A 22415-nucleotide genomic window follows, 5' to 3' on the forward strand; every position below is an offset into this window, starting at 1 on the left:
CTCTCTCTCTCTCTCTCTCTCTCTCTCTCTCTCTCTCTCTCTCTCTCTTTCTCTATATATGCATACACACATATACATACATACATATATATGTGTGCTTCTGATTTCACAGCGTTCTCACCATATGGGAAAGCAGCTGTTCATCACACATGTATCTATAGGTGTGATTTAGAAATGTCAGTGTGGCTGTCACATCCAAAAGCTCTTGTATCTGTTTAGGTTCAGTAGTTTGCGGTTCTTTATCATGAATCTATATGTCCACTTTAGTGGTACACCTACGCATGAAGTGTTCAGTAAGAAAGCAGTTCTCTTTTAGATGAAACTTTAAACTACTGTTTTTATATTTGAAATACAGATACCAGTTATAGTTTTACACATTGTGTCATCTAGAAAGGAGATGTTGTTTTTTTTAAAGCACCTGAGTGCAGTTTAATTTGTGCACCAAACTTAATCTAAGGGTTGAATCCTTAATGCTACCGAGTTTTGATTCATAACTTCTGACTTTAGTTGAAAATTATATCTGTTTAGAGCTCAAGAAAAGCTCATAAGATCATATTTAGATCAAATATTACTTCTGTTACGTTCAGAGTGACTGCAGCAATAGAAATTGATGGATCTCTTCTTATCAACAGTTTCACATCTAACTTAAGATAAAACAAACTCAAAAAACAGACATATGCAATAAAAGGCAACACACCAAAAGACAATCAGCACTTTTCTATGTTTTATTAGCATGTTCAATTATTTAAATGAACAAAGATCACAAGAAATAAGCCATTTCTTTAGAGATTCAAACATAATATTTAGTATTTAGTGCAGCATGCTGGAAAAGATCAAAATGCTGCCAATGCAACAGAAGTACACCAAAAGTGTAACGGTCGATTTGTTTGGCAGGGTTACTTTTTATCTTAATTATCTGAGCAAGATTCTGCCTCTGCCTTTCTGCATCTCATGTAATTTCCAACAGGTCCGGTAGAAGGCGCAAATGATTAAGCATTAATGTGTGTGAGAGACGAGTGCAGCTCAGATTAACATGGGGCCCAAACTGCAGCATGAAACAGAAGTGAGAACTCCCAGAGGAAAGAGTAGCCCCTGGTACACAGTGGAACGGATGTCATGGTTTAAAATGAATATTGTAAAACATCATGTTATTTCCAATTATTACCAAAGCAAGGCTTTTACACCATTAAAAACGAGCCATAGCAGCCTATTGGCCAGGATGTTTTCGGTGCCACGTGATTGAACTCTCGTAATATTAGTGCCATTATTTATTTATTTTTAATCTTCAAACTTTGGCAAACACCTCACTGTCCTTTATAACTATCTGTTACAGAGACAACCTGTATTGAAAAATAATGTCACCCTTTGCTAAACGTTACAACAGTTGGTAACCGACGGTGGAGAATCAGACTATAATACTGCCTTTAACATGTGACACTGGGTTCTACACTAAACTTTTAAAATAAATCTTCGAGGCAAGAGAAACCATTTTCCTCGCCTTTTCCTCAACTGAGCTCACAGCGCCTAAATGCACCCTTCATGAATCCGGCTGGATATTGTGACAGGCGATAATATACTAGTAGTTTCACATAATTAGATGAGCTGTGAAAACTTTGCAGCAAGTCTATCTGTGTGCCTGTGTGTTGCAGCGGTGACACAAAGCAGAGAGGCTCGGTGGCCTTTGCAGATCCCAACACGTTTGCGCGCAGAGCTGCAAAACGTTTGACCTCAGTTTGAAACCTCAGGCTGCCAGTGGCTCCACAGACAGGCAACCACAAAGGCCCGGACAGTTGCTCTCTGACCTGGAGATCTTGTTTTTATCTCTTTAAAAAAATGTAGTTTTTTTAGTCAAAGTGCACTCATTAAAATACATTTTCAAATTTGCATTATCTGTTACAACGCTGTGACCCAGAATAGCTGTTGATGACTTAAATAGTACTATGTAACAGTAGAGGGATACAGGTCTTAGACGTTTTGCATGTTGCGTGTGTTTTGATAAACTAACAGAAAGGCTGCAGCTCGTCTTTGTCTCCAAACTGCACAAGTCACGGCGCACAGGCCGTGGAATAACGCATCCATTTGTTTCGCCAGTCAGACATGCTGTCAATTTACATTCTGCCGTTTGAAAGTAATACCTGCTGATTTTATTGAAACGACTCAAAGCATTACCGTCATCGCAAAGCGGATTAAAAACAAATGACGGTATTTGCCCCCTCCACCACCCACCCCCCCCCCACTCCCCGCTCTTTCAGGATGCCAAAATGCGCTGACCCTCACGAAAGAGCAAGTCCAGGAGAGAAAGTGGAGCTCCAGTTTGCTTTTATAGACGCTAATTGACGTAGCTTAATTGCTTTATAATGCCATTGTAGTTATTTTACAGTGGTCCGGCGCTGATGGGGTCTCCTTTCATGTTAATTATGCTTTTTCTGTATAACCCTCTTAACATTTAGTGTGCCTTGTGGTGTAGTGAGCAAGGCTATAATCCTGTTTACGTTTCACTAAATGCACAAATTTAGCTGAAAGTGGTTTTAAACACCAGCTTATTGTTTAATTAAAAATAACTTCCCATCAAGAAAATATCAATGACAATAATAAGATGTTTAATTAAATAGGCCTACGCATAAAAATAATAAAATGAGAACTTCTACTCACCAATAAATAATTGAATTAAGTAACTCGACGAGTCCTACAAGTCAACCCAGTTTATTATTTGGTCCGGTATCTCTGTGCGTTAAAGTCCATGGCTCGTGCGCGGCTTCGTGCTTCGCTGGTGTCCGCGCCCCGGAGCCTCGCCGGCCGGTCTGCAGGAGGCTTTGATAGTCATTTCATGCCTGTACATTCGTCCCATCTGATCCCACCGCTCGGGTTTTACCGCAGGAATCACCGCCGAATGTGTGAAGCCGCATTATCATGTTATGACACCATTTCTGGCACCGGGGGCAGATGATCGATGACTGGACGAGCTGCACACACACACAAAAAAAATCTTCAAACAGGCTGTCACCGACCAACAACACATTATGAGCATAATCAGGAGATAATGCGGCTCTTTTAAACACTCTCCGTTTACGTGCGATGGGCTGAGAAATAAATGAAAAGTTGGGTAGACCTGTAGTCGGGATCATCATGTGGAAAACAACCACAAGAATACACAAAACTGGAATTTCTGGAAATCCTTTAGCGTCTTACCCTAAAACTCACCCTGTCCAGGGAACTTGTCCCGTTTTTATATGAGTTCATATGCCATGAAATATATCGTTAATATTTAATGCAGCTTTGAGGCTGCTTTTCTTAATAAAAAAAACATTGATAGACTCAGATTTGTAGCCCTTTTATATCCCAGTGAGGAATGAAATATAACGAGCTCACGTAGTAAATTCAAACTATTTTGTTAATTTACATTCACACATTACTCAATGATATAATTCCTTTTCTTGAAATTAGGCTACTCAAAATTCTAAGTTTCCTCTCCATGAATTAAAGCTCATCAATATTTGACCACACTTTTACAACCTCTGCACTGCAAACCGTGAAACTCAAGTGAACGATTCATTACAAAGAGACACACGTTGAAATAATAACTTCTGTGAGAGAAGAAACTTGACAATTCGAGTGTTGAGTCTGTTTGGTTTTGAGAAGTTAAGTCAGAGTGTGAGTGCTTTTGGAATGGAGGTAAAGTGAAGGTGTGTGTGCGTGTGTGAGCGAGAGAGAGAGAGAGAGAGAGAGAGAGAGAGAGAAAAGATATACAGTATATTGGTCTACATGTATATAATGTGTATTTTTGTGAGTTTAAAGCCTGTGGAATTTGACAAAAAACAGTGTGTGTGTTTTCTGTTCGCGGACGATGTTTAGTTTGCACCTCCTCGCAAATGTGGCCTAAAACCGATCAATCCGCTCCGGATCGATCATGTGGGGAGCCAATAGGGGGCTCCCATCCCTGAGCCTCTCTGCCATTGGACAGCCCGGGCAGACTGGAGCGACCCATTCAGCGCTACTGTGGGGGAGAGGGACGGATGACATGTGAACTTATTTGAATCTAAAAGATGCTTTGCAGAGCTTCTGTAACGTTTTAATGACTTTTTCTTTTCAGAATCCAGCATGAAGAGTCAGTGTCCAGATGGGGAGTATTTAATCTGATTTGCACATAAAACAATTAATTATTCAAATTCAATATAAACCGTTATCGTAAAAGACAGTTGTATTTATTGTTCTTTTTATCTGGAGTTGACACTGAACCAACATTTCATAGCCTTTGCATTCCCATTGTCAAATTGTGTGTACATGCATGCAAACGTGCAAGCAAACCGCCTGTAGGCTACAGAAGTTAATTGTGAGCTACAGGACGTCAGAACCTGCCAGACTGGATGTTTGGCTCCAGCCTGCACTGTGGATAACATGCAGACAGAATGGTGACAGCCTACCAGAAGCTTCACCTGACGTATGTCCTCATTCTTAATGAAACTATTAGAATTAGAATAATGGTTTTATTAGAATAATAGTTTAAGCTTATTGTTTGTTTATGATAGGAATGATTACAGAGTTATAACTAGTCCAACTTTGGTCTACAATTTAGATGATATAAGCACTTGATAACATACCTGACAATATCTCACATCAGAGTTGAGAGCTTGTGCAATTCGCCGTAAATAAAGTGTTAGCAGAGAACTGGATACTGGACGTGTCAATCCCGAAATACAGGCCTTTCGGTATTTACAAACGGCCCAGACTGAAGATCAAAGTCATTTTATGAGAAGGAGACATGAAGCTGGAGTCCTAGTTGGATATTCGGTGTTTATCCCCGTGTTGTTGCAGCTCGCGGTGCGGCTGGCTGGTCTCGCAGGGTCCTCCCACCCCCCCTCCTCTCCGCACGACTTGCTGCAGCCCGGTGCGTTGTGTAAGACGCGACCTGTTATGGCCACCACTACTTCCGGGTTTCAGCAGTCTGGTCCAGATCCTCCGCTCCTCCTCAGCTCAACACACACATCCATTGTACACAAACTGGCAGGCGGCTCACGCATACACACGCACTTGCACACATTCAGACACATACACACATATAAACGCACACACGCACAGCATCGATCGTGGCTCCTTTAAGAAAGCCTAAGCCAGAATTATCACCCCACCTCTTCTTGATCTCCTCTAGAAGCTTTTGCATGAGAAAATCAAGCCGGGAGCCGAGAGTGATCAAAGAAAGCGAGAGGAGAGCTGCTTCATTTTTTAACTGTGATTGTGACCATTAACATTTAGGTGGTGCCGATCCCTTGGAGACGCGCGTCGGACCATCATTCATCCGGTACTTTTGACAAGCCCTCGCGTTTTGACTGACAGGCGGAGTGGCAAAAAGGCATGAGAGTCACCAGTTTTGTTTGAGGGGCTGTTTTATTTTCATCCTGGTTTTGGAAAAGGAACGTGGCGCCGCTGCCCCGAGGATAGCCGAGGACCTATTCGCCGCGCCTGGGCTAAACTTGCGCAGAAAGCGGGGGCTGGCTTCACCGTTCCGTGGAAAAAAGAGGCATACGGGATTTTGACTGAAACATCTTCCCATTTATTTGGATTTTCTTTCTTCATTTCGTCTCCACCCTGGCCTCAGAGGGGATTTATCTAAACTGAAAGGACGACCAGGGAGTCAGGAGGGTTATGGCGCAACGGGTACGTAGGGCAATCCCACTAAAAAGTTTCTCTAAGTCTGCTGTGCTTGAATGCAATCCTGCACTGTAACGTAGCTTAATGACACACATTCGCGCACGGACTCATACTCGCGGCAAAAGTTTCTGTCGTCTCCTGACACATGGAGACATTTTCATTTTTTGGCGTCTTTTGGCACGGTATTACGCGCGTCCCATTTCTTTTGCACCACAAACCGGACCACTGAGGGACATTGGAAGCGTGATCATATCTTACATCGGCTATGTTTTTTAGATTAGTTATGACAGGGTAGTTACTGGAAGCAAAATGGGGGAGGGCATAGAGGCAAAACAAATCTCTACATTTCTCCTCAGACTATTCCGTAAAGATTTCACATTGAGTGGAGCATTTTTGAACAAAACCAAAATCTTTATTTCACCGTCAGTTCTGCTTCATCACTCGACTTTACACAGCAAAATGTACTATAGCATGCATAATTAGCATAATGCCAGTGAGGCAGTTTTTTTGTTGGCAATGAGGTGATGACAAACGCTTTGATTCATACACTCCAGCTTCAGAACAGCGGCGGGGATCTTCACACGGATGGTAAACAGTGGAAAAGCAGAGATGTTGGTGGCACACTGGACACATTTAGCTGCTTTAGTTTGGCACTGGAGCTGCACCACGCTGGGGTTTGCACCTCTTTGCCTTTAGGGTCGAAGTGCTCAGCTTTAAGTGAAAATTCTTTTTACTCTTTTCCCGGCACTTGTTTGTCACTTCTAGAGAACCCTATCAATAATTCAAGCTTCCATTTAATCTGTTAAAGAAGCAAACCTCGAGCAAAGCTTTTCTTAGGCTTTAGCATACCTAAATCAACATTTCTGCGTTCAAGCACACCGCCAGGCTGTTTAACAACTACCAAAACAGCAGTGTAGAGGCGAGACGACATTATTTAACTCGAAACTGACACGTGAAAAAGTTTGAATTTCTCAGTTCCAGTCTGAGGACATCATCTGAAAATCGCAACATGCGTTTACTTTTGTTTGTGGCATGCACTAATCACAGTGGGCTTGGTGGCTTATCACATGCTGCACAATTATGAGCCTTTAAAATCAGAAAACACTGCAATTCTCAAGTTTAAGACAATTGTTGTGCACACTAAAAACACAGGAAACCAGACGTGAAGTTAAAACGTATAGTGCCTGGTTAATAATAATAATATAAATCATCATAATAATAATAATAATAATAATAATAATAATAATAATAATAACTGAGACATGTAGCTCTAGTGTTACTTGTATCCCCAGTACTTTTTGAACATATTGAATAATTCATACCAAGCTACAAGGGTCACTGCGAATAAGTTGAAAACAAAAGTATTTTTCACTTCAGAATAAACTAGTCCGTTTACTGTGAACAGTATCCTGCTTAACAAGTCACGTAGATTTCAGTCTTTAAAACCATTCCTGAAAACACACAGTACTACATAAAGGGACCGAGGGGAATTTATTTCCCTTGTTTTGCATATGTGAAGAGTGTCAGTATCATGAAAGAAAGCAGAAAAAGGCAGCTCAGATCACTGGTGTCAGGAAATCCCTTTGAATTAAGAAAACTGCTGAAACATGTCGACTTGTTTTAGAAATTAATGAAACTATTTCGCCCTGTTGGCAGATTTTTTTTATGTTCCTTTTTTGATATAGAAGAAAACAAGACTTTTTGTCTCACTTCTAATACTTTAAACAACTTCTATAATATTTTCCTGACTTGTGGTTCTATAGCAAAGTTATAACCAGAGTTTATTCTTGTATATGAATATTCACTGTGTAGCCGCTTGTTTGTTGTGTGCAGTACGAAGACTTGCCCCACTACGGGATGGACGGGGTGGGCATCCCGACCACCATGTACGGAGACCCGCACGGCGCCCGGTCCATGCAGGCGGTGCACCTCAACCACGGGCCCCAGCTGCACTCCCACCAGTATCCGCACACCGCCCACACCAACACCATGCCTCCCAGTATGGGCTCCTCTGTTAACGACGCTCTCAAGAGAGATAAAGACGCTATATACGGGTAGGTGCAAGCCTCCGGTCCACGGGGAAACTTACTCTCTGCATCCAGGCCTGGAGGGGGCAGTCAGAGTGGGCTAGAGGGTGTAAAATCAGTCCCGTAGCAAGAAGAACAGAGACTCCATGCCCGGGACGGCCGTGTGTCTCGGGGAAGTGTTTCAGCAAAACACCGGAGCCCAAACTGCTGCAGAGGCGCTGGGAAAGAGAGTGGCTGCAGCCCTTTTGTTCTTTTATTGTTGCACAGTTCGGAATTATTATTATTATTTTTGAAGTCAGTCATGTTTAGCACACCTTTCTGCTGGTAAACAATTGCACAAATATTAGAAAAATAAATATAGCTTAGTACTCTCACAAATGTTCGGCTATTTGGTTTAGTGGAAAATATATTTTGACTCTCAAGAATAATTATGCGAAAAAGTCCACTTTAATTAGATCTTCTTGTCTATTTTTTTTTGTTTAACTTGCTTAATTTCTTTCAAATGTTTTATCGTTCATCGTGGGCAAAATAATTACATCTCTCTTTTAACCATTTTAATTAATTGTGTCTAATGTGCCAGGCTTCAGGAAATTAAAAATATATCGTGTTTAAAGGAAGTCCCACATATGCATGTCATTTATTAATTTACAGGAGTTAATTAAAAACCTAAGCATGATGTGTTCATGGTGGCTAAACATGCCAGTAACAGTTTTTCCATCTTACGCCATACGGACCTAACTTTCAGCACATTACTACTCTGCACATATTTACTCTGATGACCTAAAGAATAAATACTCGCGCACATCTAGTCGCCTACAGCTTCTTAGGCTCTCGCCAAACACACGCACACGCACACGCACACGCACACGCCTGGATCCAAACGGAGACCTGTGCAAGAAATTGTTTGACTGACTCTAAAGCTTTTATGCTATTAGGCGCGCCTAGATTTAATCACAGAAGTCTGCCCGCTGTTTGCAGCCTTTCTCCGAGCCTCTGCATAATATAATAGCATGGGCTGCAGCAGCAGTCCCCATGGGCGAGTTGTTGAAGAGCAGCATGGCTGGCTAAATCTAGCCTGGAGTAGTCTTGACCCCGGCGCTGTTCTCTCTAGTGACATTTGCTATTATGTGTGTTCCCAGGCACCCCCTGTTCCCCTTGCTTGCACTGATTTTTGAGAAATGTGAATTAGCGACTTGCACCCCCAGAGAGCCTGGGGTGGCGGGAGGAGACGTCTGTTCATCGGAATCTTTCAATGAAGACATAGCAGTGTTTGCAAAACAGGTCAGGAAAGTTTGACTTTTTTTTTATTTCCCTGCTCGGGCTGGTTGAGCTCTCACATGCACGCATTAAGTGTGCAACCCTTGCTTTTGTGCGTAAAGTTAAGCCTGCAATGACATGAAAATAAAATGGCATTTACTAATTAGGAAAAGTGACTTCAATTTTTTTCAAGTTTATAGTGTTTGCTGTGCGTAAAGTAGGAATTAATAGGCTAAACCATTACGTGCACTTGCATGCTACATGTTATACATTTGTATATGTTATACAATATGTATAACTGTATCATATATTAATATATTTTGTGAAAATGTCTTTGCTTTTAGATCCGGGCAGAAAAGCCTTTATTTTCATCAAATCCAGAATTGGATAATCTGGTAAGATACATTATATTTTTGAATGTGACAGATTACATTTTCTATATTTTCCCAGAGTATTTTTTTACACGTGCCAGCTGTTATTTGCAAGTTTATTGACGGGTTGCATGTGTCAATGCGGTTCTGAAAAGTCAAAACAGGATTGGAAGTGATGTTCCTCTCTCTGGGCTGTTTGATATCATGATGCCCCCCGGTTGTATCTGTAGATGAAGGACCGCTGTTACAGCTGACACAAACCTTTGAACTCTGCCTGGAAAGTTATGCTATTCATGCTTTTCACTTTGTACAGTTTGGTACTTTGAATGTGATGTGACAGTTACGTTTTCCTCACGACTAGTTGGTGGCTAATAGACCTCTGACTCTGAGGCTTATTGCAGCACCAGCATGTACTGTACGCCTGCTCTCCATATTGCAATAACGTCTAAGTTTAATATCAGTTCCACATAAAATCCATTCATATGAATATTTTCCTCGTCTGTGGTAACTTGTATTGAGAAAAACCGTGTCTGTTTAATACCAAGAAATGTGAGCAACACATTTTTCATTGTTATTTTAATTTTGCAGATGATTCAAGCCATTCAAGTTTTACGATTTCATCTTCTGGAGCTGGAGAAGGTAATATTCTCTCGTCATTTCTGTCCGGTGTGCCACTTCAGACCTATGGGTTGCATTTGCAAAAATGTATTTTTGCTAGTCGGTTATAATTAGCGTCAAAATCAATCAAGGGGCCAGTTCTCTTCCGCGTTTAATCACGACGCAAGCTGTTACAACTGCAACGGATATCTCTGTGGCCAAATCTCCCCGCATGTTTTAATGAAGTTTAATGCTGGCAGAAATTGCTTGCAAGGTGAAACATATATAGGCGAACTTTGTGGATTTTTTAGAAATGATTATTTGTGGAGGGCAAAAGGCCCCAGCAGCCATCTGTGAATAGAGGGAGTAGTGGCTGTAAAACTCTGATTTGTGTCCGTATCAGATGGACTACAGCGGCATGCACAGTTAACTTTAACCCAAACTGTAACATTATGGCATATTATCAAAGCTTTTAAAAGTTTTAGTCTTTAAAAGTTGCTGTCCATGCACTGCCCTTCTCAGATTATGCTGTAAAAAAGAGGTTGTACTGTGCAACTATAAATAACATTTATATGTAAATCAAGTTGAGTTGAGATAAGCTGAGAGTTGGTTTGCAGTTATCTGTATTACTCTGACCATCTGACATTTTGCTTCTCTGGCGATAAGATGCTCCGCATTGGCAGCGATAATGTAATAAGTCGACGAAATTAAACAGTTTACCTTAAATGTCATTCAAGCGGGTCAACCTCCTCTAATGGCCACTACCCGGGGCACCGATGATGAATTTAACACGGGTGTTGAGTGCGTTGTAGCCCCTGAGCCCTCATGTCACTGTCAATTTTCAAGGATATCTCTATTTTGAGAGGAGAAAAAATAAAATTACTATCCCAGTCCTGATGGAGCGCACTGCCACGGCACGGCAGGGGAACTGGACCCACCTTAGCCTTTAGAATTTTAGATTCAAAAATAAAACCTTTTGGAGAAAAAAAAACGTGTTTATGACCATATTTAGTCTAATTATTTATTACAGTGCCAAAACGGTAATATAGTCTCAGCGATCACTCAGTTCATGCTTCATGTTAACTCTGAAAATGTTAAAATATTTTAGATGCAACAACTGTGCTGTGATCTTTGGGTTTGCCAAATTGCCTAAAATCTCTTTTGCATGTCAAAGGCTGTCGTGTGTGTGTGTGTGTGTTTTTGTGTGTGTGTGTGTGTGTGTGTGTGTGTGTGTGTGTGTGAGAGAGAGTTGGGGCTGTGTTGTGGTTGCACATGTCGGTTGTATATGATGATGTCCCTTTTGGGTGAGTGTGTGACGCCTCTGCCTCCTCTCTCTCTCTCTGAAGGTTCACGAGCTGTGTGATAATTTCTGTCACCGGTACATCAGCTGCTTGAAAGGCAAAATGCCCATCGACTTGGTCATAGACGACAGAGAGGGCGGGTCCAAATCTGACAGCGAGGAAATCACAAGATCATCGGTGGCCCTTGATCAGGTAGCCTATCTCTCTCTTTCCCTCTGTGTGTGTGTGTGTGTGTGTTTGTGTGTGTGTGTGTGTGTTCTCCCTGCTGGCTATTCAGCTATTCTGGGTCACTACTCCGCTGCGCTGTTATTTGCATATGATTAAGGCCGTTTTACATTCCATCCATCGGAATGAAAAAAATTCTGAATAATGTTGCTATTATTGGCCCATTAAGACTTGAACCCGGAACCGACCTGGGAAGATTAGCTCGAAAAAGCATCGCCATAAACTTGACCTGTTTCATGTCGATTTTAATTTAGTGTCTCTCTCCATTTTTCTTTCCTCTCTGTGTCTTTTTGAACCAAAGCGAAACGTTATCAGCTCCTCTCTGTTGTCTAGTCCAGGAGAGCAACAGTAGGATGGGCTGCACACTGTGGTTGAGGTGCCTTGGTTCCTCCACTGTGGAGTTCACGGTTCATTACGCGTCTTGTCAGTATTTTTCCTTAGACATGAGTGCACATTGCTTATCGAGACCCTTCTTCTCTTGCTCCTTTATTTTGCTCAGGGCGCACAGATCCAGTACCAATAAGAAGGTTTGTTTTTGAAAAGCAATAGCAGAAGCGTATTAATGGTAGATTAGGGAGTGTTTTCTTTTGTGACGATATCAGAGATAACCACAGCCTTCATTATGTGCTCCACTGAGTGTTGGTACTCCGGGGACATTGTAGTGTGCGCGCAGGCAATGACCCTAATGGTCCATACACTGCCGTTAAATAATGATAACAGCAACCGATGATTAGAATTATGCAAATGTGGATTTTCGGCCATTAATAGCTCCAGTCATATTTGTAGGAGACAGGGCTGTAGACTATGAGACCATGTTTTAATAAGTCAAACTACCCAAGAGTTTCAAGGAATGGCTTAGGAGAGTAGCAACAATGTAGTATATGGATACCGATGAAGGGACAATAAATCAAGTGGCCAAATTAAAGGTATTAGTTGGTTTGTCCGACATTAAAAGTAATGAAGCGATTAGGCTTAATAATTTAAATCCACGGACTTCCATATGGTCGAGTGGCTGGCCTGAGTAGAGAGGCAGCCATCGGTTTTATGGGCTGAATGGTGGGACTATGAGCGGACTGGGAAGCCCCCCACCCCGCCGCGCATGCGATCCCAGGCCCTTATGTCTGATTATGGAAATGAGAAAGATCACCCAGAAGATTATACTTCATTTAATCCAGCAACAGAATTAAATAACACAGTCGCCACTTGTGCATTTAAGTGTCTCTTTGAAGGGATGTTGTATTTTCTCGGGATTCAGTTTTCAAAGTTTTTTTAATTGATAGGTCAGGAGCCTTATGTTATATAGATATGGAAATAGAGTCTTTTAAAACCCTTGGGTTTCTAGGTATATGAAGAAAATGATGTTGTGCTTGAGGCACTGATGCAGATCTTTAATTGACTGTAAAATGAAGACATGGCCTATTTTAATATAATGATGGTCCCTACATATATCCAATTCAGGGCAAAACTCAAAAGCTTTTGTTTACGCAGATATGACAGATGACCTCCAGGCATAGATAGTTTGCATTACAACGCAGGGGAAACTTTTTGACAGATGTGTAATATTGAGGGATTGACTGATGTTCCAGTAGGATAACATGGAGACTGTCCACAACAGCAGGCTGTGTGTAAATGGGTATATCCAAACAAAGCAGAGGGTGCATGCCTCTCACTGCCTAATACTTATATTGTCAATCTAATGGCACTATACTCCATAACTTACTTGCTGATGAATATATATATATATATATATATATATATATATATATATATATATATATATATATATATATATATATATATATCTTGATTTGTGTGGTCTATTTTTGTGTGACATCTTATCTGCGGTTGTTAGGCAGTGACATCCTTAACAAATTTGCGTTGTGTGTGCATTATCCCTTTCCATATGTATTTTTAATATATGCCCTCGGGCATAAAGTTGAAGTGGACTGGAAAGAAATGCTGAGAATTTGCACAAAAGAACAATGTTAACAAGACTGAGAAAGCAGGCTCATTTATTCATAAACCAATTTATTCCACTGAGGCGACTGTAGCAGAGGAGGAAAAAAATTGTCAGAGGAAAAAAAATACTTTGAATTTATTAAACTCAACAATCCAACAACGCTGACTTTCTTGCTGCATTATGCACCCTTGCGTCATGACAGTAATTTTCAGAATATTCTTTACATGGCCTTACATTGCTTTGTCAGCCTGCCTGTGCAGGCAAGTATGGAGGGACTCAGAGCACCCCTTCCAAAAGAAAGCAGAGCATAGCTGAGAGATGAAAAAGTCAGAGAGGCTCTGCGCTGGCTTGTGAATGCAGCCCAGCCTGTTTGGGCTCACCCTCCTGTGTTTGTGTGTGTCTCTCTGTGTAGGTGTGTGTGTGTGTGTGTGTGTGTGTGTGTGTGTGTCTCTCTCTCTCTGTGTAGGTGTGTGTCTCTGTGTACAGGTGTGTGTGTGCAAATGTGCACAAACAACGCATGTGTCTACAAGTGTATGCATATGTTTGTGTCTGTGTGTGTGTACACTGCTGTGTGTATGTGTGTGTTCAGACTGGCCTGATAAATGCAGCACCCCCCTCAGGTGCTATGTGAGTGGAGTGACTGGTTAGCACCAGTTGGACTTTCTTAACCCTTTCCCCGCCGCTCCCTGGAGAGCTTCCCACCACGTTTGCCTCATTTCTTCACTTGAGCAGCACATTTCCAGCTGCCCCATTAGACCTATACATTCAGCTGTATATACACATAAAAGAAAAGAAAATTCCATTATTCTGAGTGAATTTTCCAGAGGCCTTTAATGTGGATAGGCTTGTGTCCACACTAAATAGGGCTGCTTCTGTCACAGTTCTTGTTGTGGAAATGTGGCAACAATCGCTCTGCTGATTGCATCCCTATTTGCCTGACACACATGTTCACCTCAGTCTTAAGTAGCAGGGATGTATATCCACACCGCTGTACGTCATTTGCACAGTTGCCTTTAATTGCGCAGAGAGCACAGGGAGGGGCACAGCAATTTGCTAATGAACTCCGAGGGCCTCGGCTCTCCGCTGTAGAGCAGAACACTACTAATAGTGCTGAGGACTCACTCCAAGTCTCAAGAGCTCCTCTACTTGATTGAGCCATGCAGGCTGAAGTGGGCTGGAAATAATTGAGATTTCCCTTAAAAATATTCTCTGCCTGCCTTTTTGTGGATGTAAGAAAGTCTTAAATGATTATGAATTCTCAGCAGTTGACCTGTTGAGGCAGATTAGTGAAGAGGTGTTTTTATATTATAGAGGCTTTTGTGACACTGATTTTGCTATTGAAATCGTGTAAAAAGAATGTGTAATTGCCCACAATCTAAAATACCATCTACATTTAGGAACCGTTGCTGTTTTTCTCATGTCCCACACAATCTCTAAACAAACCCTGCTTGTGCGAGCTTAGTGTTGTGGTCACTGTGTAAGAATTTACTCTTGATAGCGCTATCGCGGTATCTTTTCCCAACAATTGGCACTGTTATGCCATACAAGTCATGGTTTCCAGGTCAGTGAGACCCAGCAGTGTTGGTTTAGGTAACTTTGGCGGTCAAAGAGTGACCCCTGGCCCCCTCCCCTCCCAACTCAATGGAAACCCTGACCGCTGGGGTCAGCCACTATTTTCCTAATCAGTACACCACTATCGCTAATCTATCCGCTTCTTGTTGAAGTATGGATCAAGTTACAGCCGACTTTACAGGCGCACACACACTCTCCCCCTGTCTCTCTTTCTCTCTCTCTCTCTCTTTCTTTTTCATTTCCCCCTCTCTCCTACAGTGGCACGCTGCTGATCGTAATACAAACTTTTGAATCTTCGTGGTGATTGTTGGTAATAGCAGCTTTTGTAGTTGAATAGAGGAGAGGTTTGACCCCCACTCACCCCCTCCCTTCTCTACACCCCCCTCCTCCCTTCCCTCCCCTGAACTCCCCCTTTTTTCCATTGGGGAGTGAATGCAGGGCGGCTGTTAGGGATTCAACAAGTGATACAAAGAGGCGACCACGTGACTTGTGTGTTTCTTAGCCTCTTCATTATTGTGGTGGAATAGCAAGTAGGGGTGATTCTGATTACGCAAATCAAGGCCAGGGTGACTTCAAAGAACAAGAGAGAACAAGAGAGGAGCTTCTTATATACTTTTATACATTTTTAGACATCAACTTTTTTTGTACTATGTACTGGAGTTTTTTTTTCAGTTGATTTATTAGTTGTTTTTGAATCATGTAGTATTGCTGGAAACTATTGCTTAGTGGAGACGCACTGTGTCATAGCAATTCTCTTGTGATAGCCACAAACCCCTTATTGCAAATCTGGGCTTGTGTCTTGTGTTACTTATGATGGACTGCCATGTCTATCCCCAAGGCCTGCTGTGGTTTCTTTGGCTAAGTAAATAATAACCTGGTTTAACACATGTGTACTTAGCTAATGGAAAGTTCCTCTCCCCCTTAACCCCCTGCAAGCCTCTGACAATGGCCACCGTCACAAACAGCCCGTCTCCAAGGGATCCACCAAGAACATCCCAGCGCAGCGGCTGCAAGTCAAGCTAGGCTAGGCTAATGAAAAGCAACCACAGCAAAACATATCATTAAGAAATTACGCCTGCCTTTTCATTCACAACTGAATGGAAGAAATCTGCTTTGTTTAGGGTTAGATAGCACGCTAGGGAGAGCACTCGAGTTAATGTTTTTGTTTGGATTTCAGCTCACAGAGAGTAAACAAGGAGTCTACAGCGAGAGCTGAAGTGGAAGAGGCCACAGAGAAAGAAAATCACTTTGTCAGTTTCCGCGAGTGTCATCTAAATGGACTTTGAAAGCTCTGGTAATTATCTCCAACATGTAATTATCTTTGGTTGTCTCTATGAGGTTAACCCACCAGTTTTAAAAAGGCCGATTGAATAGTACCTGACGGCTATTCAATGTAGCATACTTTACTTACTCAAGAGACCAAATCCAGTTTTCTCTCTCACCCCCTTCAGCAATTATAAGGTTATTTCTTCTTTCTTTGTCTATCGTGAAGAGTTAGGGAGAAGAGGGGGGGTGCAGAACAGAATGGGAGGGAGGAGGGTCTTTCGCTCTTTCAGTCCTTTTTTTTTTTTTTGCACCACGCATACCATTATCAGCCCCTCTTTTCATTTTGGAAGCACTAATATTGCACTAAGGGGAGGAGAGGGGTGGAGAGAGCAGAGAAAGCAGAGGTAGTAGGCAAGCACTTGCCTGGCCGGTTATCAGAGAGGCAGATCCTGCTTTATCTAGTCACATTAGAAAGCAAAGTAAACAAGAGTTTACAATAGCTGGCCTTTCAGCCCCCTTCACTAACAGCTTCCCCACCAGCATTCAGCTGAGTGGGAGAATGTGTCCGGAGTTATTGCTGGCCATCTCGCTGCTGCAACACTTATGGCATTCTCGCAGATTTCAACTTGAGGAAGCAGTGCTGCTGCAAAAGTCAAAAATTGTGTTGAAGATAACAACCACAGAGAACATATGCACCAAAGCATTCTGGGGGATGGAGTAGCCCGACTGTCATCTTTGATTCAGATGTACCACCACTGAAGAATGTGTGTGTGGGGTTATTTGGATATTTATGTCTGTGCCGCTAAGTATGCACATATCATTATTCCCGCACGTTTGCTGGCACAGACCGAAAAGTAAATATCCATATCATCACAAAAGATATTTCAGAGTGAGGGAAGACGGGAGGGCACAACAACCTTAACCATTTTCTTTATTATTGCAAATGAATTGGCAAGGCAACATTTCTTGCATGAGCGCTTGTATGATATGGGGCCTGGCACAGCGAGAAAGGGAAGCCCCCCTCGCATCTTAGACGCGGCACAATGAGAATGCATTGGATTGGAATGCCTCACCGATCATAGTGGAATAAGAATTTCCAGCAAGGAAAATCTTTTCATGGCGAATTAGGGTGGTGGAAGGAAGAAAAATGGTAAGGAAAAAAAAAGAAAAAGAAAAAAAGGTATGCGTGGCTTCCAAACAGGGTTCCCTCAGCTTGGCGCGGCAAATTTAAGAACTTTAGCTAAAGCTAGGCAGAATAGAATGTGGAAAATTGAATTTACAAGACAATTAAGCATTGAATTAATCTACATCCCGCACAGGAGAAGGCAAGAGTGAGAAAGAGAGAGTGAGAGAGAGAGAAAGAGAGAGAGAGAGCAAGGTGGCTCATTAAGGGGAAATAGATTAAATCAAGTGTGTCGTTATGTGTGCAGAGGGACAGCTCTCTCTTTCTCTCTGTTTCCTCAAGCTTTCTGTTTATGCATCTGTTCATCTTGTGGATTTACATATCCCATATTTTGAAGGTGGACCTCTACATTGTGTGCAGTCTTGTTGGCACAGGGTGTGTGTTTTTTTGTTGGTGTTTGTCATCTGGTCAAGGTGTGTCCTTGGTTAAACAGGGACTGTGAGTATGGCGGTGGTGTGATGTGTTTGCATAAGGTAGATAAAATGTATTTGTAAGTTAGTGTGTGCGTGTGTGTGTGTGTGTGTGTGTGTGTGTGAGTGTGCATGTGTACAAGCTAAGTGACCACAAAAGTGTTTTAGCGTTTTTGTGTGTGTGCACATGCTGTGCTACCTGTGTGTACTGGTATGTGTGCGTTATGTGATCTCAGCTGTGTGTGTATTAATTGAGTGTTAGATCAGTGCCGGGCCTGTTCCGTCCAAGGGCGGCCTGTGATTATAAATAAAGTCCCTGTCCCCGCGGAGATGCCACCAGGCCCTGTCTCAGCCCCGCCCCCTTTCCCATGGGGCCTCAGCGGGCACCTCCCAGCAGGCAAAGCGCTCTTTTGTTCAATTACAGCTAATGCAGTAGTTTGCCATTTCCCCCTCCACTTTCTAATTATATTTTCAAGTGGAATTTGTTACAGAATTAAAACAAAAAGAAATGAAAAAGCATGTTCTTTTTGCGTGCTGATTCTCTTGGGTTTTTTAATACTTGCCGTTCGACATCCCCGGGGGTACTGTGCTTTTTTTTCTTTTTCACAGAGCTCTGAATAAACAAGACCTGCTCATTTTTAAAAGCTGCACTTGTGGAGGAGCTGGCAGAAGCTGGAGTTAACTGTTTGGGTGCTGAGCATGTGGTCTGGATTACCTCACTTCTAATGTTCTCTGGAGTTACTCGGTCATGCACTAGTGTTTCATTTTTCAGCATTCTACGGTCAGCAAAAAATTTGTAAGAAGTGGGAGAAAAGCCCCTTTTGGTGTCTTATCCCCGTTAAAATCACTGTTTATCTACCCAATCACCATCCTAGTCATGTGTTTGTACAGTGACTTTCCTCTTTATTGCAAAGCCTCAAAGCCTAATTTGGAAAACAACGATTATATCGTCCATGTAAGCACTGGATTAGAATTTCATAGCCCAGGAACATCAAACGGGCTCTAATAGACCCCAAAAGTGTTGAATTTGCTGACTTGTATATTCTTTTCTGTTATTTTTTTCCTTCTACATTTAGTTTAAAACAAACCCTTTGTCGTGGCTAAATGTCTGCTTCTTTTTCATGATTCTAAACTTGCCTCCAAATCCTCCTCGCAGACTCAACGCTGCTTGTAGTATCCCAATTGAAACCAGTTGTTCCCCAGTGTGTTTGTCTCTTCTCCCTCATCTCTTCCTCCATCTGGGTTTCTATCACTCATTTCGTCACGTAGCCCTAGAAGCGTGATGCAAACACCACATTGCCCCTTGATATCTGCTTCATTTGATTTGACAGAGCAAAGATAGGCTCACGAGGGCGGCAGAGCAGGCTCGAATGTTTGTGTGTGTCTGTTTTGTTTGTTGCGTGTTTCCTTGTGAAAGCCAACTGCGTGTGATAAGGCATTAGATTCCGTTTCCTTCTATTTTAAAGTCTCTTTTCTTTCCTGTCCTCAGTGCTAATGTTGCTTTTCAGAGGCACTAAGGGATAAGAGGTAACATCTGGTTAAGTTTCAATAATATGCAGCAGCTTCGTATTGGGCAGAGTGTGAGTGTGTGTGCCTGTGTGTTTGTTTAATGCAGTCTCTATGTATATCTATGTTTCTGTAAGTGTGTGTGTGTGTGTGTACGGAGGGACCTAATATATGTTGTATCTTGACTGTATTTGTTTGTATGTCATGTCCGCTTGCCTGTTCGCTTGTACCTATTTGTTGTGTGTGTGTGTGTGTGTGTGTGTGTATGTTGTATGTGTATCTTCCCTTTATCCTTCTGTCTGAACCATTTGTTCCCCTGCTGCTGGTGTGCAGCTGACACTCATCTGGCCTACGACTGTCCTTTACCCTTACACACACACACACACACACACACACACACACACACACACACACATACGCACACACTCTACTATATATAAACCCAGGCCTCCCGGGTGTTTTTTGTCTAGTCAGCTGCTTGTCTTCATCTGTTATTTTTCTTAAACTTTCTCGTAGACAAAAGAATGAACTTCCAGTACGTGGTAATGCCTCAATCTTCCTATTTGTCTATATAAAGTTTTATCTCAGCTTCAGTTTGGTTGGTCATGCAATATTTTGGTAAAAATTTTTTTTATAAAAGATTGTGGGAAAACGTCATCTAATTTGGCCACGTCTCTGTCTTGACTCTGCCTTCCCAAATTACATTTTATTTTACATTAGTGGGATTGGTCATCCATTTTGTGTTACATTTTTGGACAAAACAGAGGATTCATACTTATGTAGCAATACTTTGAGTTATTTACCTCTCTCTCTCTCTCTGCCTCTTTCTCTGGTCTGCTTGGATGACATCACTCCCTGGCGTTCGCTGCGGCCTATCTTAGGTTGTAGCTGTTTTGTATTTTCATCTGCTAGTGGTTTGAGCCAAATGGAGGCAGCCATGGATTGCATGCCTCAGAAAGCTGGGAACTAATACAACATGTTCGCTCGCTATTCGTCTGGGCCTTTCTCTTCATCGAGGCCCTATAATCCTCATTCCATAAGAGGGTTGCGGGGGCTCAGACACACTGCTTGACTGGGCTGAGAGTTGGCATATGATGAATTTAGTTTGGAGTGTGAGTTTTTGAGTATGTGTGGGGACTTTCTTTTACATACTGTAAAGAACCATTCTGATTACACGAAATAGACTAATAATGGAAGAAAAACACTGATAAACTGATGTTAGATTAATTATCCTCTCGTTCTCTCTCTCTCTCTCTCTCTCTCTCTCTCTCTCTCTCTCTCTCTCTCTCTCTATCTATCTATATATGACAGACGTCCTGGAACAGGGATCATGATGACACGGCATCCACACGCTCTGGAGGAACGCCAGGACCGTCCAGCGGCGGACACACATCGCACAGTGGCGACAACAGCAGCGAACAGGGTAAGACTTTCGAAGTCTCCATCTTTTTGTTATTAATCAGGTGGAGCAGAAGGGGAGGTGCTTAAGGTGCTGAGTGTATTTCATCTGCTACATTATATCATATATAATCATGATAGAAAAACTTTTCTGCTCATTCAGGATGTTTGAAGAGGGATTACGTTTTTGCAACAGTTGCTACAAGTAACTCACAGAGAGGTCAGAGGTCATGGTCAGATCACTTTTGGACATGGGAGGCATTCGTTGTCTTGCTCAGGGACACATTGGCAGAGTAGACATGGTGTGGTGGATGGCTTGTACCCAAGTCTAGAGAGCGGCTTCTATCTTCCTGTCATTCTACACTCATTTAGCATGCAGTCTGCTTTACATCAGATTGCATGTGTATGTGATCCATTTGTGTGCTCCTGCTTATATTAATTCCCAGACTACACAGTTCATATTGTATGTACTGTGTGACTACATAAGTTGCAGAACTCTCTCTATAAACTCTCTTTCTGAAGCAGGTGGCTCTTTCTGCTCTTTTTCTCTTTTCTGTTGTCATATGATCCGCTTGTCATAAGATTAAGATTAAGATTTTCTTGTTTTAGTATTGTTAAAAGGAGTGCATGCCCCTCTTTGAGGAAATGAAAGCTAAAAAGAGAGACACCTTTTTGACATTAATGAGTTAGCATATCTCTTTTTAAGAAGCAAGGGCTTTGAAGCTTGTCACCATTGCTTGCAACTTTGACAGTCTATGCACTTTAACATATACTAAAATTCTATAGGTAACAATTTTTAACTAAACATGTAAAACTTTCCTGTTATTAAATAATGATTTACTTGATTTTTCATCAGTATTATATTTAGCCTCAAAGGGACTAATTTTTCTACACTCCTGGACCAGATAATTCTGCTGAGGCTGGATGTGTATGCATTCTAACAAAGTGTGTGTGTGTGTGTGTGTGTGTGTGTGTGTGTGTGTGTGTGTGTGTGTGTGTGTGTGTGTGTGTGTGTGTGTGTGTGTGTCTCTGTGTGTCTGTGAGAGAGTAAGAGGCAGCAGTGGAATGATGGGTTGGCGGTGGTGTTGGGGGGTTGCAAACAAACTGTAGGCAAAAAAGCAACTTCATATATTATTAAAGGCGATGTCAAGGCGAGCAGTATGTAGGGTTGCCAGTGCCAGAAGGCAGAGCCTGGGTGGGAGCAGAGAGCGCCGCCATGCCTTCCACTCCAATGAGCGGCCATTTATATAGTAAACACACACTCTCTTGTCTCTCTTTGTCTCTCTGTTCGTCTCACACTCTGTCTCATCCTCTCTCTTTCTATGTCTTTCACACACATTCTCTCTCTCTTTCACACATACTGTCAATGCTCAAGGGGTTGAGAGGTGAGACATGAGTGGAGATAAAAATAAAAGACAGATAATTTGGAAGAGGAGAACAGACTGATAAAAAAGAGTGAAATTACACTGAAAAAGGGGTAGACAAACAATATTTGTGTGTGTGTATGTGCACGCCTCTACCTCTGATGACTAATGGTCTGGGGCAGCCAGGCAAGATCTGATTGGTTGCTCTAATGAGAGCGCTCTTTGCCGAGTTTGGGTCCCTGCTTCTGTGACCTTTGCCCGTTATTGACCAAACTGACACTTCATTTTTTACATCTTTCCAATTATAGGCCCATTCCTTATGTTGGTCTGCC

The 22415-nt window shown here is 42.1% G+C and overlaps 1 protein-coding gene and 1 long non-coding RNA gene across 2 annotated transcripts in view; one reads left to right on the top strand and one right to left on the bottom strand.

Moving 5' to 3' along the window:
- Window positions 1-760: 760 nt before the first annotated feature.
- On the bottom strand, window positions 761-4869 carry LOC117960134. The gene is made up of 2 exons (XR_004660075.1): window positions 4599-4869; window positions 761-2963 (listed from the first exon to the last, which is right to left on the bottom strand). It is a non-coding gene; the product is annotated as an uncharacterized LOC117960134 (long non-coding RNA).
- Window positions 4870-4950: 81 nt separating this feature from the next.
- Window positions 4951-22415, top strand: part of meis1b (Meis homeobox 1 b) — a 36915-nt gene continuing 19450 nt past the window's right edge. The window contains exons 1-7 of the mRNA XM_034897799.1: window positions 4951-5652; window positions 7480-7700; window positions 8813-8954; window positions 9275-9325; window positions 9890-9940; window positions 11245-11391; window positions 20633-20744. Coding sequence (XP_034753690.1) covers window positions 5641-5652; window positions 7480-7700; window positions 8813-8954; window positions 9275-9325; window positions 9890-9940; window positions 11245-11391; window positions 20633-20744 — 736 coding nt within the window. The 5' untranslated portion in view covers window positions 4951-5640. The remainder of the gene's footprint in view (window positions 5653-7479; window positions 7701-8812; window positions 8955-9274; window positions 9326-9889; window positions 9941-11244; window positions 11392-20632; window positions 20745-22415) is intronic.

This window comes from Etheostoma cragini, chromosome 17 (genome assembly GCF_013103735.1).
Source record: "Etheostoma cragini isolate CJK2018 chromosome 17, CSU_Ecrag_1.0, whole genome shotgun sequence".
NCBI classification, from domain to species: domain Eukaryota; kingdom Metazoa; phylum Chordata; class Actinopteri; order Perciformes; family Percidae; genus Etheostoma; species Etheostoma cragini.